At 39.0% G+C, this 17,932-nt stretch overlaps 1 protein-coding gene across 1 annotated transcript in view; it reads left to right on the forward strand.

The window, feature by feature from the left end:
* Positions 1-719: 719 nt before the first annotated feature.
* LOC103046953 (heparan sulfate glucosamine 3-O-sulfotransferase 6) overlaps positions 720-17,932 on the forward strand; it is a 38,579-nt gene continuing 21,366 nt past the window's right edge. Inside the window, exon 1 of the mRNA XM_022667041.2 lies at positions 720-1,508. Coding sequence (XP_022522762.2) covers positions 1,039-1,508 — 470 coding nt within the window. The 5' untranslated portion in view covers positions 720-1,038. The remainder of the gene's footprint in view (positions 1,509-17,932) is intronic.

Genomic DNA, 17,932 nt, shown 5'->3' on the forward strand with positions numbered 1-17,932 from the left:
TGGTACTGATGTGGCTTTTGAAGAGAAGTAATTCAAGAAACTTATTTTTTTTCAAGTACTTTATTTTTTTAAATAGTAGTCCTTAAGATTACAATATAATTACATTTTTGAAAAAGTCATCAGTAATCTGTACCAAATTACATATTTAAATAAAAGTGTGTAAGACTGGTGGAGGAGAACATGCCAAGATGCATGAAAACTGTAAATAAAAAACAGGGTTATGCCAACAAATATTGATTTCTGATCTCTGAACTTTATGAATATAAACTTTTTTTTGTGATTTCAGCCATTTCTCATTTTCTGCAAATAAATGCTCTAAATCACAATATTTTTATTTGGAATTTGGGCGAAATGTTGTCTGTAGTTTATAGAATAAAGCAACAGTGTTCATTTTAATCAAATATATAATTATAAATGGCCAAATCAGAGAAACTGATTCAGAAACTGAAGTGGTCTCTTATTTTTTACCAGAATGTCTGTGACTATATGATATACAATGAGGGAATTTTTCAGTGATGAGCATTTGGTAGAGTTTCCCCTTTTGAAAACCTCTGGAATCCAAGGCAAAGCATCAGTTGAAGATCCACAGTAGTGTTTGGTGTTTGGTGGCTTTGGGCTCTTCTCTTGAATTGGTTGAATGGGAAGCCTCTGAAGGGTGGGGCCTTCACTTAGAGGCGTGGAGAGAGAAAGAGAGGGGAGACCTGAGGAGTGAAGTGAGAGAAGAGTGAGAGAAGGGCTGGAGCTTTAACAGAGCAGTGTGTTCTGAGAATTCACCCATAGACTAATATAGTGGAGACACAGCAGGACTGGACCTGGGTGGCGCGTAAAGCGCATGGATGGAGAGAGCATGGAGAGCACGTGACTGATGCTGAACAAGTTGAAGATGGAAGATGGCATGTGGACGTCTGTAGACGGGTATTCTATACTGGTCTAACTGGGCACATTGTCGGCTGCTGACTGGTTTCTGGAGTGGTGCACTGGTTGTTGGTTCTACCTTGGTTCTAGCTATGTGGTTGGTGGAGTGTGCAGCGCGCGCTCATGGGATGCAGTGTGTGCAGGACTTCTAAGCTGAACGTGGGCAGAGCGCTGCCCGTCACCATGCTCGCGCTCTGCGCCTTCCTCTTCTACTGCCTCGCGGGATGGTGCGAGTCCGCGCCCAGGATGAGCACCCAGTCTTCGGCTCTGGTGAGGGCTAACGCGCTCCTCGAGCTCCTCTCCGCGCAACCGGACGCTGCGCGGAACGCTACCGTACCCACGGGGTCCGTGCGCGCGCCCGCGGACCAGGGCTTTACCGAGCCCAGGGCGCACGATACGCTGGGCAGACTGGGCATCCCCGTGGCCAACACGTACGGGACTAAGAAGCTTCCCCAGGCGATCATCATCGGGGTAAAGAAAGGTGGCACGAGAGCGCTCCTGGAGTTCCTGCGCGTGCACCCGGACGTGCGCGCTCTCGGCGCGGAGCCGCACTTCTTTGACCGCTTTTACGACAAGGGGCTCGAGTGGTACAGGTGCGTACAGGAGTTTAACACATACGCTCTACAAGTATAGCTACACGTTTTCGGCGCGAAAAATACATAGTATTTCTAGATAACAGTAACAGTGACGTAACAGGTGATCTAGAAAGCAAGCAAGCAAGCAAACAAACAGATAAATAAATAAATAAATAAATAAAATAAACGACTAAATATAGGGTTGCAGGTATAAGACCGCACCAAAATGAAGACCAAAACCTAACCAAACATTTGGTAAAAGTTCGACTGCCACGTTTTTTCGTGACTTTTCATTAATGTTCCAACTTTCCTCGATTGCTGCATTTACAACGAGCCAGATTTGTTAACGTCATCATCTTTTTAAAAAAAAAACGCTATTGTTCGGTATAACTTATTGTGTCTTTTCATTATTTTGGACCATTTTCACATGCATAAGTTCAGTTGCCCAATAATCGGCGAATCCCGTAGCCTATTAAAGAACTGCAGTTGAAGCCCTTAACATCGATCAGAATAGAAACAAGACAATATGAGTTCTTCAATCTCAATCACTATTTCATTTTTATTTATTTTGATCAAAACGTGGAAAAGTGAGAGAGCAAAAACAAAGTAAAATTGGCAGAAAGGGATGCAGAAAAACATTTGGCCGAAGTACAAAGTTGAAAAGATTGAAAGGTTAAAAGTTTGAGAAGGTTGGAAAGAATGGCAAAGTGAGAGAAAAAGAAAAAAAAGACATGACAACTAGTTGTCAACTACTGTCGACAACTAGAGTTCTCTTGGGTCTTCTTTTTGGTCTTCATTCTTCTTTTGTGGGGTCTTTTTGATCCACAAAAAATAGGAAATTGAAAGAAACAGCTAAGACAAGGTAGCACTTGTTCTTTTAGGTCTTATAGGTGGTCTTCATCATCTCTTTGTGGGTTTTTTTGGTCTGAAAAAATGGGAAATTGAGAGAAACAGGAAAGAGGGGAGATTTGGGTTTTGTTAAGTGGTTATTATGATGTTTTTGGGGGTTTGGTAAAAAAAAAAATCCCATTATGAGAAACAGCAAAGATGCCAAAAATAGGTTAGCCAAAATTACATTTTTTGGTCAAAAATGAAACAACACAAACATTTTGCTTGAAGTTGAATAATGACAACAGGAAACATTTTTTTAAACGTAACACACATTAAACAGCATAAAGGTATTTTGTTGTGTTTTTTATTTATTAAACAAAGCCAAATAATTTTGGCTGCCAGATATTTAGTGCATCCTTAATGCCAAACCAACACAGAACAAAACTGAATGAAAAACAAAACTGAAAAAAGACTCAGCACCGTGTGAAATGTACACCAAAGAAAAAAACAGATACTGTACAAGTACAGTTTCGTACCTGTTCCTGGAGGAACAGCGTAACTGTATCCTCAAAGGTACAACAATGCCCCCGAGGACCAATTATAGACCTCAGATGAGTTTAATAGGTGCTCAGCATTCACTTTCCCAGAGAAAAAATAAGTCTATGTACACGTCTATGTATGTCTTAAAACATACAGTACAATATTCTGAAAATGAGTCACTAAAACATTACCGTTGTTCACTAACTTTACTCCAGTGTAACCATATTAACAGGTGAGGATTCCTATTTTGAACTGGGCTTTGTATTTCTATATGAAAATAATACAGCTCCACAGTTGAGGTAAGATATGCTGCTGATTTATACTGAAGTAAATATTCTAGATTAATTTATTTAGTTTAGTTGTGACTTTTGACCATTTTCTTCCACCTCTGTTAGTCTGTGTTCCTCCCCTGAGTTTATGTACACACAATACTTAACAGACATTTTAACTCAGAGGACACCAAGTGATGAGACATTTCACATGTTAATTTTTCTCCATTTTTCCTGTAAACACGTCTTGTTCCCCTAACAGACTAATAGTACTTGTTCCCTCTTCTTCTGCAGCTATGCCTTTGTAAGTAACAAAGTACAGGAAGATAAAAATGTAAATCTTGCATGTAAACACTGGGTTTTTACTGTAAAACAGGGCCCATTCCCTTGCCCTATACCCTACTCTCCCACTCGCTCAACTGTAATGACATCATGGTCAGTTCTAGATTTCTAAATTTTGTTTTTGCCCCCCCTCCCCCCCCCCCCCCCCCAAGCAATGCGAGAAATGTATTAACATGTATATGTGTTTAAGGGCGAATTAAACACTTCTTATTAAAAAAAATGTGAATATCAACATGCCCACCCAAGCAAAGCAGTCTAGAACTGGGGCAGAATGACATGTCGACATCAAGATCCAACACCTAACAGCTAAGTGTTTGTATGCAGCATGTGGATTTGCATTATCTTAATGAAAAATGCAAAAAATATGTCTTTAAAATAGTCTTTGAAGCTTCATATGAAGCTCTATAAATACATTTTCCATTACAATTCACAACAGTTATAGTTTTTTTTTTCTGGGTTAAAACTGAGCTTTTGATTAGGGATTCACAATGACATCAGAACGATATCAGTATCGGCCGATAACTGCTTTTATTAGAATCATCTAAATCGGCCTAATAGCCAATATTTTAAAGTGACACTAGCTCACTTACTTATTGTAATGCCTAAAAAGGACCAGGTGATGCTGGCTGAGCTACTACAGTTGGCCAACAATGGTCGTGCTACTTTAAAGTCCATTGTTTTAAGCTCATTTTAATTCATTTTTATTATTTTTTAAGGTATACCGGAGCGTCTAGTCTCTAGGCTGTAAGTCATAAATGTGTATATCAGCATTGGCATCAGCAGATACTGAATATATATGTGTAATATCGGATATTGGCATTGGCCCACAATTTGCTCATTGGTGCATCCCTAAAGAGAAGGAGAACCTATCAAATGACTCATGCATTCATTCATTCCTTCATTCATTCAATGTGAGAACAATATCTAACTAAGACATCCCATTTTTTTATACCTTATTTGTCCACTGCTTTGTCTACTTTGTCTCTATTACTACAAGCCATCCCTTCATACTCCAACCATGTTCCAACCGCCAAAGTCAAGTATTCCCTGGAGAACATTTCCTCCTCTCCTGAGCTTCCTATTGGTCAGTTCAGTGCAAGTGTATTGGCTGATGTTCAATCACTCAGACACCTCCTGCTGTCTGCCAGTGTGGTCCTCTGAGAGCAGTACATCATCATCATACGACGTAGAGATGTCAATAACTCCTTATTTTCCCTGCAATGAAATGTGCAAAACAACTTATCACACTCTAACGAGAAGGAATGACATATATGTAGCCTACATACATTAAATTCAGCAGAATGACCAGTGCTCTCCTGTCAGTTCCGCGCTGCTCGTGCCTTCCACCATATGGACGAGGGGGTGGTGTCGAGGGAACAGACGCCTGATGTGAATGGATGTGAACGGATATGATTATACGTTGTTAAACGTGTGTTGAGAGGAGGGTTATATAATGGAGTATTCGGTTGAAACATGGCAACGGCGGAGCTGCGACTGTAAAGAGTTGTAACTACTGTGTAAGTGATAAATTCTAATGGAAAAGATGACCTGGATGACCAAAGCTGTAATTTCGCTGTAGTTGAGCTCGGCTGCCAAGAGCAGTGAATGGAAGCCGCCGTTGATGGCCTCCAGATGTCAGGAGGATCCTTGAGAATTCTTCGGCTAAAGAAAGTCTTCTCATTACTCTAACTGTCTCTTGTGGAAGAGGAGGCGTGTTGGGAGGAGAGAGAGAGAGTGAGAGTTAAAGAGAGAGAGAGAGAGAGAGAGAGCAGAATGCAATTCGGTCCCATGATGCTCAATCCAACAAATTTTTTGCTTGAGAAGAACCCATGGTAGCATTTTTATATCAAGGTCTGCCAGGCCTGATGTCTGAATTTGTGTCGGCAATTAACACTCCTGTGTAAGTTGTGTGGTGTTATCTTTCGATAACAGTTCTCGATCCACAGTGCCTTATGAGTTGAAGTTTAACGCCAAAAAAAGGTTAATATTACCACCCACAGTGGACAGTGCAGTGGGTAGTAATGCTTGTGACTGGTGGTATCTGGATAGAATTTATACATAACCATATTCAGTGCTTGTTTAAACTCTCCAGTTCCACCTTTAATCATGCATCAGCCTCAGGTGACAGAATGTAATTGCTGAATCATTTAAGGTGGAACGGGAAAATAGCTAACGAGACTACTGTCTACATGGGGGGAAATTCCATTCCTCAATCCACAGCGTCAGGTGTGTGTGCATGTCAGTGCAGTGGCTAGTAATGATCGTGACCAGCAGTATCTGGCTCGGATTGTCCATGCGAATAGACAGCCAAGTCAGGCAAAAAAAAAAGCCACATTAAGTGCTTTTGTAAATTATCTGGTTCCACCTTAAATCATGCAACTGCTATAGGTAACAGAATGGAACTGCTGAATCACTTAAGGTGGAATGGAAAATTAGCTACCGAGACTACTGTCTGGGCGGGAAATTCCATTCCACAATCCAGAGTGTCAAGTGTGGTGTGCATGTAAGTGCAGTGGCTAGTAATGATCGTGACCGGCAGTATCTGCCCGGAATTGTCCCTGTAAATAGATCATACAGCATCATACAGGTGGCAGAATGTAACAGCTAAATCATTTAAGGTGGAACGGGAGTTAGCTACAGAGACAACTGTCTGGACAGGAAATTGTATTACTCAATCCACAGCTTCAGGTGTGTGCATGTGAGTCAAGTGGCTAGTAATGATGATGAGCGGCAGTATCTGGCTCAAATTGTCCATGTGGATACATAGCCAAGTCAGATAAAAAAATGCCACATTCATTGCTTTTGTAAATTCTTTGGTTCCACCTAAAATCTTGCAGCAGCCTCAGGTGACAGAATATTCAAATTTTCCAGTTCCACCTTAAGTTATGTTGCTACATGCACTCACTGTATGTAACTGCTTCACCTTTTAAGGTGGAATGAGAAATTTAGCTAGGTACGTAGCTACTGAGACCGACTACTAGCAATCTTTCATGCTTTTATGCTTATGGATAAAACAGGGCATAATACATTGAAACTACATCAAAATAAAATGCAAGAATGCAATGCTTATCAAAATTAGAGGATCATGTGACCCTAAAACTTTTTCCTACCCCTCTATTCCAACTAGAAGCAGGAAACCCTACCCCTCGGTGTGATAGTGCATAATGTAGAGTTAGGGCTAAGTGGTAGGGGCAAGGGTTGGAATGGGATTGAGCCTTGATCTCATGATTCTTCTTCTAACACTTTTAGCAGCTTTTTGAAACAGCGAACATGAGAAGAACACATGGTAGCGTTTTGCCACTGATAATTTTAGTGCGCTCGAGCCCTCATTTCCACTCTCCCACACCTCTCCCCCCCCTCCGCCCCGGCCCAACCCGGCCTGGTCTGGCCCGCCCGCTTGCTATACGAGGAGAGGAAGTGTTTGTGTGCAAATTCCTGTGGCAGACCTTGCCTTCCGAAGCCAAAGCAGGGCACTATGTGTGTTTTAATTGCTCGGCGGAAGCTGAGCTACAGTAGTGGGCATGCCATTTGGAGCCTTCGCCTTAAATTCACCCAGACAACCCCCCCAACCCCCCCCCCCCCCCCTCCAATCCCCATACACACACACACACTGCATGGCAACCTTATTACATACAGATGTGGCCAAGGCAACCATACAAACCGTATGTGTCATAGAAGTTATGTCTGAAAAAGACGTGTTCCTCAAACTGACTACGGTCCTCTTTTCATCTGTAGAGTAAGGAGTAGAGTATATGCTGTTTTTCCTGTGAAAGCACGCTAAGTGTCAGGCCACAGCAGGTCAGTCCAGCCGACAGTGTGGGGACTGACTGGAATAACCACGCTCCTGGATTCGATGAAAGCTCCTCGTCTATCTAGGCGTAACTCAGTGTGTCATAAGAAATGAAACCCATGCAAGGCTACCAGCTAACAGTGGTATAGGCTGAAATGCATTTTTGTTGGATATAGCCTTGGGAAAATGTGGGTAGGCCACCTAGGTGTTCTGTGTTCAGGATACAGGATACGTTTTCCAGACACAAAACCATTGTGGGGCACATTCCTATCCAGGCAAATTTTTCTACACTGTAAACCTGGATCAGTTGAATTTATCTATGTAATGTTTACTGAGAACTTTGCTATTTATAGGTATTTATAGGTATATGTTTAAGTACAATGATGTTTGAGTAATATGTTGTGTCATTCTATAAACTACAGACGACATTTCTCCCAAATTACAAATTAAAATTTTTGTCATTTAGCGTATTTATTTGCAAAAAAAAAAAGAAAAATGGGTGAAATAACAAAAAAGATGCAGAGCCTTCAGACCTTAAATAATGCAAAAAAGTACAACTTCATATTCATAAAGTTTTTTAGAGTTCAGAAATCAATGTTTGGTGAAATAACCCTGGTTTTTAATAACAGTTTTTATGCATCTTGGCATGTTCTCCTCTACCAGTCTTACACACTGCTTTTGGATAACTTTATGCCTTTACTCCTGGTGCAAAAATTCAAGCAGTTCAGCTTGTTTTGATGGTTTGTGATCATCCATCTTCCTCTTGATTATATTCCAGAGTTTTTCAATTTGGTAAACTGAAAGAAACTCATCATTTTTAAGTGGTCTCTTATTTTTTTCCTGAGCTGTAGATGTGAAACACAGAAAATTAGATGGAGAAATCAAAGGCTATAGCTTGAACAATATGACACACATTGTTAAACGCAGTTCAGAAAATGATGCTTGCTCTTACATCCTACAACACGAAGACGGTTTATGTGTAGTTTATCTGAGGTAGCCTGGGAGAAATCACTACACACTGATGGTGAGTGTAAAAAAATGGGGAATGTACCCAGAAGGCAATGGATGGTGCAAAAAAGACAATAGAAAAGAAGTAGTCAGTGGAAACAGACTAAACTTACTATAATGTTAACATAAGTTGATTTAAGTCAAATATTTAAGCCACAAACATTCAACTCTAAATAGATGAGTAATGCTTAGAAATGTCCAATTTTATGTAAAACAGACTTAATTCATTTGAGTTAAAAAAAAGAAAAGGCTTAACAATAGGAGGAGTAGTTTGGGAGGGGCATTGAGTGATGTATGGGTTTAGAGGCAGTGCAGAAGGGAGAGCTGATTGGCTGAGCTGCAGCAGCAGCAGAGTGCCTCTGATAGCACCCCAGTGAGACCCAGATGGTTGGACGTCAGCAGGGGGCCGGTATTATTGATTGACTGAGCTACATATTATGATGTTGTGTTCGTGTACTTTGAACCAGAGAGGGCGCTACAGAAGCAGAAATGAGCACAATAATAGCGTTTTTTAAAGGTTAGGAATGCTTATAAAAATGTAAACAGGACTGTTGTGATTAATTACTTCAAAGGAACACATTTCAGCTATTAATGAAAAAAAAATGGTTTAGGATTTAGTGGCTCTTTACAGCTGATGACTCTAAGTTTTAGGATATGGGGGAATTAGGGCCCTCTCTGGTGAGAATGGGTAATTGCGCCGAGCATGTGGAAGAATCATTTTAAACAGGGCGGGTCTGATGCGGTCTCCTTTCAGAGGGGATGAATCCGATTCCAGGTTATGTTCAGTCAGAGAGAGAGAGAGAGGGTGCTCAGTCAGAAACTTCACTCTTTTTTTGGTTTTACTATGAGTAAATGAGCTACTGAGCTCTGAGTTTCCCCTTCTGAAGTCTCCATTGCTCCACCAGCCACTCACGTTAAGTAAAACTGAACTGGATCCTCTTTTTGATGTAAGTATGTAAAGACGCATGACGTGGCCAGAAGAACTCCTGCTAAATGCGACCCGACACCCAGTTTTTAGATTGAATATATTAGGCTTAGCAGGGATGATGGTCGTTCCTGCACACTGGTACCAATAAACACAATGTTTTATCCATATTCTTCTCCACTCATAAATGCTTCTGCTTTCAGTTTAGAAAGGTGGGGGGCTTGGATGTGGACATGCTCCAAAAAAACTGTCATGAACAGAAATTCCAGGGGTCTCCACATTCTCTCCTCAAACTTTAAAGTAAGCACTTTTTTGGCCTCCATCTCCTCGCTCAGTTATGCGGCTGACTGACAGTGTTCCATCACCACTGCGCCCAGGAGGAACGGGGCCGTGTGACCCCCAGGCCGCAGGTCACACGCAGGGTGTCAAATCAGACTCGGAGCACCGCGGCTTCCCACCCTCCGTTCCCCAGCCCCAGAGGGCTCCCTGACTCGCTGCCACACTCGGATGCACACATGCTGCTTCCAGCTCACAATGCACTCATTTACATCCTGCTTCAGAGCGCAGTGTCAGACGCTGCTTCTGATCCACCTGTGGTGGGACTCCACTCGGCTTGGATTTTTCCTGACAGTGTCTTTTTTTTTCGGTGTAGCATGCGGCCTCCCTGTCAAGGAATTCATCTTAGGGCTCGGTTTCAAGGCTGCCTGTCAAAGTTCAGCAGGGAATAGCGTATGATAGAGAAGCATCCAGAAGTTTAGTCTCAATAGTGTAGCTTTTGTTCTAAGAGCTGTATGTGTGTGTGTTTTCAGGCCTCAAATTGTCTTTATTAGATCCCTAACTATTAAATAAAGCTGGCTGTTGGATAGAATCTGGTGATATGATAAGTATTACAATACAGACCACTTATAATGATGAGTTTCTTTCATTTTACCAAATTGAAATCCTCTGGAATATAATCAAGACGAAGATGGATGATCACAAGCCATCAAACCAAGCTGAACTGCTTGGATTTTTGCACCAGGAGTGGCATAAAGTTATCCAAAAGCAGTGTGTAAGACTGGTGGAGGAGAACATGCCAAGATGCATAAAAAAACTGTTTTTTTTATCAGGGTTATTCTACCAAATATTGATTTCTGAACTACTAAAACTTTATAAATATGAACTTGTTTTCTTTCTGAAAGATCTGCATCTTTTTTGTCATTTCAGCCTATTTCTCATTTTCTGTAAATAAATGCTCTAAACAACAATATTTATATTTATTTATTTATAAAATAAAACAACAATGTTCATTTTACTCAAACATCAACCTATAAATAGCAAAATCAGAGAAACTAATTCAGAAACTGAAGTGGTCTCTTCATTTTTTTCCAGAGCTCTACACTAATGTGGCAAAAGTCATGGGATAGCAGTGTGTAAATTGTGTGTAAGTTCTGAGGTGTTATCTAGTTATAACAGTCCTCAAACCACAGTGAATTTGTATGTGTGAGTGTAAGTGTAAGTGATTTCTGCCAGCAGTCATGATCATTAACACCCACTGCGCTGTCCACTGATGGTGGCACTGCCCTCTATTATGCGTTCCAGCCTCTGTAAGCTGATTTTTAGAGATGCCTTCTGAGAATGTCTTACAGTTTGGCTGTTGTACAACCTTCTAAAAAAACTTAAAAGTCATTTAATTTGCGTGTGTGTGTGTAAATGTGGGTCTGCCTTGTCTGTTGGGCTTGTTTTGGTTCTGTCTGTCATCACTGTCACGATGCAAGAGAAACAGTCCTAGAATTTTAAATCCAGACCTGAATATTGATGCGTAATTGTGCACAGAGTAGCCAGAATATCCTCGACAGCCCATCTCTTGCCAGAGCAATGACAAACCACAAAATCTGGCCTGTTGAGACTTTTCACTGAACACAAAAGTGGATGGGTGTGGACTCTATTATACTCTTGCCAGGAAGGGAAAAGCAATTTATCAAAAATACATGTCCAGCGCGAGGCCATCAAAGCAGAGAAATAGCCCAGATGTGTCTCTTGACGTCTGTTGTCCGAAACACATTTTTATTGTTGCTGTCGGGATTATTCTGCACTGAAAAAAAATTGTTTTTTTCATTAGATGTTGGTTTTAAATAATAATAAAAAAACATGCTGGTATGACGAATAAAAATAAGCTTCTTGCTTATGACCTGGATTTTCTTTAACCCTCCTGCTATCCTCAAATTTAGTAACATACTGTATTCCGTAGAGCAATATGATCCCAGCTATTTAAAATTCCAGAAAATTATTATGATTAAAGATAGTTAAACATGTCGGCAAAGTTTACTCGCCAGTAACTTTATTTTATTTGACAAATTATCAGTGGTTCTGGCAGGATTTTAAGTATTTTGTTGTTAAATCCTAAAGTAAAGGAATATTTAGAGAAAGACTATAAACCTAAATGTCCTAGTGACCTCAACATTATTGTCCCACAAATATGTGTAAAATATTGAGATTTCTTATGTTTTATGCCAAAAAACAGCCTTAATAAAACGGACACTGAAGTTGAAATCTTTGAAACATTTTATTTTTTTACTTATTGTCTTCATCAAACTAAGAAAATACAATGAATATGAATCACAACACTAGTGTCAACCATTTTTGTCAGAGACTTTAAACATTGAATGGGGTCAAATTGACCCCAAAGATAATAGGAGGGTTAACCACTGACAGTTTGTGGATTGAGCGTGCTTTACCTGGCATGGTAATGAGCTTACACGCCATATATTGAGGCCGTGCTTTCCCATTGGCTCCTGGCACCACCTATTTACATGGAGGTAATACACTGAGCTTGTCTAGCTGTAGTGTTGATTTTCTCTGCTGCTGTGTGACTAATGTGACTAATTTATACCATTACTTTTTTCTAAAATTTGATGTAAACAATTGCAAATATTGCCTTGGTTTAAATACAATATATTGCGTTATATTGAATTGTAACTCCTATATCGTGTTCTAGGCAATACAGAGCTTTGTATACAATATGTTTGTATGTGTGTTTTACATGGAACGACAGTCCATAATTAATTTAAGGTTGTTTAAAACATTATTTTCAAGAAAAAAATAATAAAATAAGCTTAAATGAGCTGCTGGTGTCTCTTCGCAGTGTGAACATGCAGGTCAGTATCCTCTGCTGAGATGCACAAAAGCGCCACACTGTTAAGATACCAATGCGCCAAAGTCAGAGCTCGCCCGCCTCTTAAAGGGAATGATAAGTAACAAACTGATTGGTTTATTTCATATTATCCACCTATGATGAAAACACCCCTTATTAAACACTGATTAATTAAGAGAATTAGTACACGCCTTTTAGCGAGTTTCAAAGCCTCGCAAGGTGTATTTTTTTGCGCCCTCACGATACTAAAGACACACCAACACTCCCTAAATCAAGCTGTGCGATCCGCAATTGACCGGTGCGCCATAGATCGCTAAAATAGGGCCCATAAACTACTTAAGTTTGCTGAAAACTTTATTTTTATTATTTTGTTGTGCTCACATTTTCCAGAAGCTCTGCCCGCATATGCCCATCTGTGGGTTTTAGAATATACCCACATAACAGCTCTACGGAAAAACCCAAACAACAGGCTTAATGGTTTTTCACTGTTGATTCATTTGGGTTTAGAGGCTTTTGGAACAATGTTTTTCATAGAGTATGGAATGAGGCACATGCTCTTTAACAGGAAAACCACCATCTTTCATGGCATCGGCGTGTGGCTGAGTGCCCTGATGCCACAACAGACCTGATTCGGGATAGCCCTGCATTATAGCTGTCCTTTAAATGCCAGCCACAGCTTTCTAATTAAATCATTTGTTTTTTCGGTTGACTGGAAACAGGTTCTTAAAGAAGGTTTCTCCACACAGCCCGGCTGAACAATCCAGCTCAAACCAGCTCCTCCTGGTAAAAACTTACAGAAAGAGTTATATGAACATTTAGCAGCATTTTAAAAAAGTTCCATCAAGGTTAGCCCATACCATTACAGATATAGGGTCCTATTTTAGTGATCTAAAAAGTGCATCGGTCATTTACACATTGTGCAGCTGGATTCAGGGTGTGTGGTGTGATTTTGGTATCGTAAGGACGCAAAAGATACGCCATGCATGGCTCGAAACACGCAAAAGGCATGAACTAATTCTCCTAATTAATTATGGGTGTGTTCTAGGCTTAATTTGAAATAAACCAATCAGTTTGTCACTTGCCATTCCCTTTAAGAGGCAGGTGTGCTCTGACTTTTCACGTTCATATCCTTACAGCATGGTGCTTTTGTGCATCTCAGCATTTAGTCAAATAGACTGTTGATGGGGTGTAAGATAGCAATGAGCATCGCAACGCACCTTGCGCAGGTGTGAGGCCACTTCAGTTTCTGAAACAGTTTCTCTGATTTTGCTATTTATAGGTATACGTTTGAGTAAAATGAACATTGTTGTTTTATTCTATAAACTATGGACAACATTTCTCACAAATTTCAAATAAAAACATTGTCATTTAAAGCATTTATTTGCAGACAATCATGTTCAGAAATCAATATTTAGTGGAGTAACCCTGGTTTTTAATCACAGTTTTCATGCATCTTGGCATGTTCTCCTCCACCAGTCTTACACACTGCTTTTGGATAACTTAATGCCGCCACTCCTGGTGCAAAGAATCAAGCAGTTCAGCTTGGTTTGATGACTTGTGATCATCCGTCTTCCTCTTGATTATATTCCAGAGGTTTTCAATTTGGTAAAATGTTTTCTCTATTGTGACGTAAGTACACAGCAGCATTAGCCAGTGGAAATTGCTCAGTATATACATTGCAGGGCCAGCATTTGCTTATTTACATAGAAGTGTCCGAGCCCTTAAACAGCTTGTTCTGAAAGGGACTGAAACTTGTAAGAATAGAGCTGGTGAAATCTTTTTATGTGAGATTGATTTTGTGCAAAGAACTTCATGAACATGATTTAATTAGCCCACAGACCTATTCTAACTTGTATAAAAAGAGGTATAATATATCCCCTTTAAAACAAAGGCCTCAAACTCAAATATGACTTATGAGAAGGTTCTCATGGTGTGCATGTGCCTCAGTATGAAATTCTTATGGTGTAGATTAGCTCCATACTCGTAAAATCTGAATCAGAAATCTGGCCTCAAGATGTGCAATGCGTTTAAAAAGAATCAGACTTGTCAAAATGCATGCAAACTAAATATTTTATGGTGAAACTTAGCTAATAAACACTTGATATGACTGCATATGCTCATATATCTATAATTTTGATTTCTATAATCTTACCACAGAACCATTTTCCACTTGCATCAGTCTGTTTTAAATGAGCTTCAGTACAGAGAAGACAGTATTGTATCTAGATTGTGTTGACTAATGGGTTAATTGTGTTCACATACAGTGAGTTCTGAAAGTGTTCCTGAGCCCATGCGGTTATTTCCAGTACAGAATAAGTGCGGAATTTTTTTTTTTAATGCAGAGCTACCTGAGGGCCTGAAGATCACCAGCATCCGATATTGACCATCAGCCATGTCCCTTACACACAGGGATTTCTCCAGAGTCTCTGAAGCCTCTGATTATATTATGTACCATATTTTTCATACTATAAGGCGCACCGTATTATAAGGTGCACGAACAATAAACGTCTATTTTCTGGTCTATTTTCATACATGATTATAATACATACACCTGATTATAAGGCGTGTTTTAAGCAAAACAAGTCAAACGAGCACTGGATGTTAATCTACACAGATTTCTTTCCTGAAAACTGTTTATTTGGGTGAGTAAAGCGCTTTCATTTATTTACAGTAAGCTTAGATGTCCAATATTTCAGTGGTTAACAGCAGCACTTAGCACTAGTAAACTCCACCCGACAGCGCTACACTGAGGAACCCTGAGTTTTCCAGTTAGCCAGAGTGCTATCAGCTAGCTGTTTGTCCCACGTAGCTTGTATTAACATGGTAAACATGCAGACTACAGTCCGATATGCCTCTCATCTCTGACGAAAGAAAAAACGACAAAAGAGCTAGAACTGTTATTAGTGGCTAATGCTAATACTGCTCAAGACTTGATGCTGGAGAAACTTAATTGAAATTCCTTCAGCAGAGTGGCTTTACTGCTCCTTAATACCTGACTGGTAGAATTCATACATAAGGTGCACTGAATTATAAAGCACAATGTCAGATTTGGGGAAAATTTAAGTATTTTAAGTGCGCCTTATAGCGCAAACAATACAATACTATAAATGGTAGAATACCCAAAGTCTTCACAGCTTCATTTTACCATATGTAAACCTCCGCCCATAATTGTCTTTTTATACCCAATCATGTGACTTATATTACAGCTATATTTACTGTGTTACCTTTTGAGTGTTTTGAACATGAATTCTACAGTAAGTTATTGAATAAGCATAAAAAGAGGGTGGAGTCATGTAGTGAAAGGTCAGAAGATCAGCATGGCATTTCAATCAGTGGAAAAACTCTGGTGTGCAAATTTTGTCATCAATATGTTGACAGCTTGCCAATGAATTGACCTCTCACCCCTGACTCTGAAGGATGCACCTAACTGGATCGAGACTGAAATATTCAGATATGAATCGTTTATGAAGCGGCATTCATCATCCTGCATGACATCAGATCTTTGAGGAATGCCATAAAAGAACCACTTTTGGTTCCAAAAAGACCAGGTCTATACAAACGATTTTGAGTTTGAAGAACATTAATTTGGTAAAGAACCTTTACATCATTTGAAGGTCTTAAAACACTTTTAAAAGGATCTGAATTAATCTTCAACTCTTTAAAAAAAAAACATGATTCTTCAAGGATACAAACATGGTTCTTCTATGCCATCATTTTTTTGTAGCATTTTAATTTATTTATTAATTATAATGCTTTAATTATTTATTAACCAAATAATAATATTTTGGTGAGCTTAAAAAAATATATCAATTTATTTCAGATTTTTTTCTTGGATTACAATAAATATCAAATACATAACTGTACAGGGGTGGGCAATATGATATTATTTTATTGCTTTGATTACTTACTGATAATATTCTGAATAGTTCATTTTGGGTTTTGTATGTATTATTTAAGTCCTATTTGTGATTTGTGGTATTTCTGCTTGTGCGATATAAGGTTTAATGTTCAAAAACATTTTTAAGATTTTTTATTGTAGTTTTGTAATATATATTTTTAAAAGAAACACAAAAATACACACAAAAAGTGGCAAAATTTACGAAAAAAATAACAAAAAATGCCTTTTATTCTGGTTATGGACAATTGTGAATATAATCATACTTTAAAGATAGTATAGAGATGCTTCAAATACTCAGCAACTGATATTATTCTTAATAGTTTATTTTTTGGGTTTTGTATGTATTTCAAGTCATATTTGTGATTTGTGGTATGTCAGCTTGGATGATAGAACGGTCAGTGTTCTAAAACATTTTAATATATATATATATATATATATATTGTAGTTTTGTAATAGCTTTTTTTAAAGGAAGCACAAAAATACACTAAAAAAAAAACTAAATGCCTTTTATTCTGGTTTTGGACAAGTGAAGTAATGTATTAATAATTGCAATAATTTTGTAAATATGGAGCTTTTGGATTTATCATTTTGTGGTTCATTTTGTTTACGTGTCACAATATTGCACTGATTATTGTGTATTAAAATGCCTTTAAATAGCATGGCATTTTTTTTACCATATCACCCGCCCTTAAGAATTAAACCACATGTATAATCTGGATTGCACATGTGAGGTCGAGCCCTCTGCCTTGACCAAGGCATTTCCAATGGAAATATGTATCTAAACATGTGTCTACATCCCATTAAACACTCATCCATCCTCTTTCCCCACAACGTACATCCTCAGGGACATTCCTGAGGCATGAAAAATGCATTTGAATATGCATTGATCATACATGGCTTGAGTATTGATCAGACCAGATTAATCTCTCTCTAAACCTTAGATTGCTGTCACAATTAATTCAGTTCTCTCCTTGAAACTGTGTTTAGTGCACTTGGATTATTCCCCGTGTGAAAACAAACCAAAACAAAGAGGGGATGTAGTGGCCTTATGAACTTATTCAACTATAGGTGTAACAAAACATGCTATGGATTGGATAAACCATATTATTTAATAATGGCAGGTTTCTGAGGGATCTTTATGCATTGAATGTGGTTTTGTCACCACATGGTATATTGTTACTGGGTTAATATCTAGTAATTGTTTCTTAGAAGCAATTAAGATAAATATTCCCTGTTCTATAATGGTCAGGACCACAACAGAGCAGGTATTATTTGGTCATTCTCAGCACTGCAGGGACACTAATTAGCACAGTGGTGGTGCATGAGGTGTTAGTATGTGTTTTGCTGGTATGAGTGGATCAGACACAGCAGTGCTGGTGGAGTTTTTAAACATCTCAGTATGACTTCTGAGACTGAAATCCTAAAGGACTGAGAATACTCCTGCCCAAAAGGCAACAAGATTTTGTTTTTCTTTAGCCATTCTGTTGTTAACTTGCTCTGGTGTTTTGGGTCATTGTCCTGTTGCATTACCCAACTTCTACAGAGTTTAAGCCAATGCATCCTTACATACATACATACTTTATACTTCCTTTGTGGTGCCATTCCATAGACACCCCTTTTTTTTGAGGTTTTATGGATTGTAGGTTCAAGAACACAGATGTTAACCTGTACTAAGTATTGTCTTTCACTCTGGATTGTTTCTTTAT

This window comes from Astyanax mexicanus, chromosome 19, assembly GCF_023375975.1.
Source record: "Astyanax mexicanus isolate ESR-SI-001 chromosome 19, AstMex3_surface, whole genome shotgun sequence".
Classification (NCBI taxonomy): Eukaryota; Metazoa; Chordata; class Actinopteri; order Characiformes; family Acestrorhamphidae; genus Astyanax; species Astyanax mexicanus.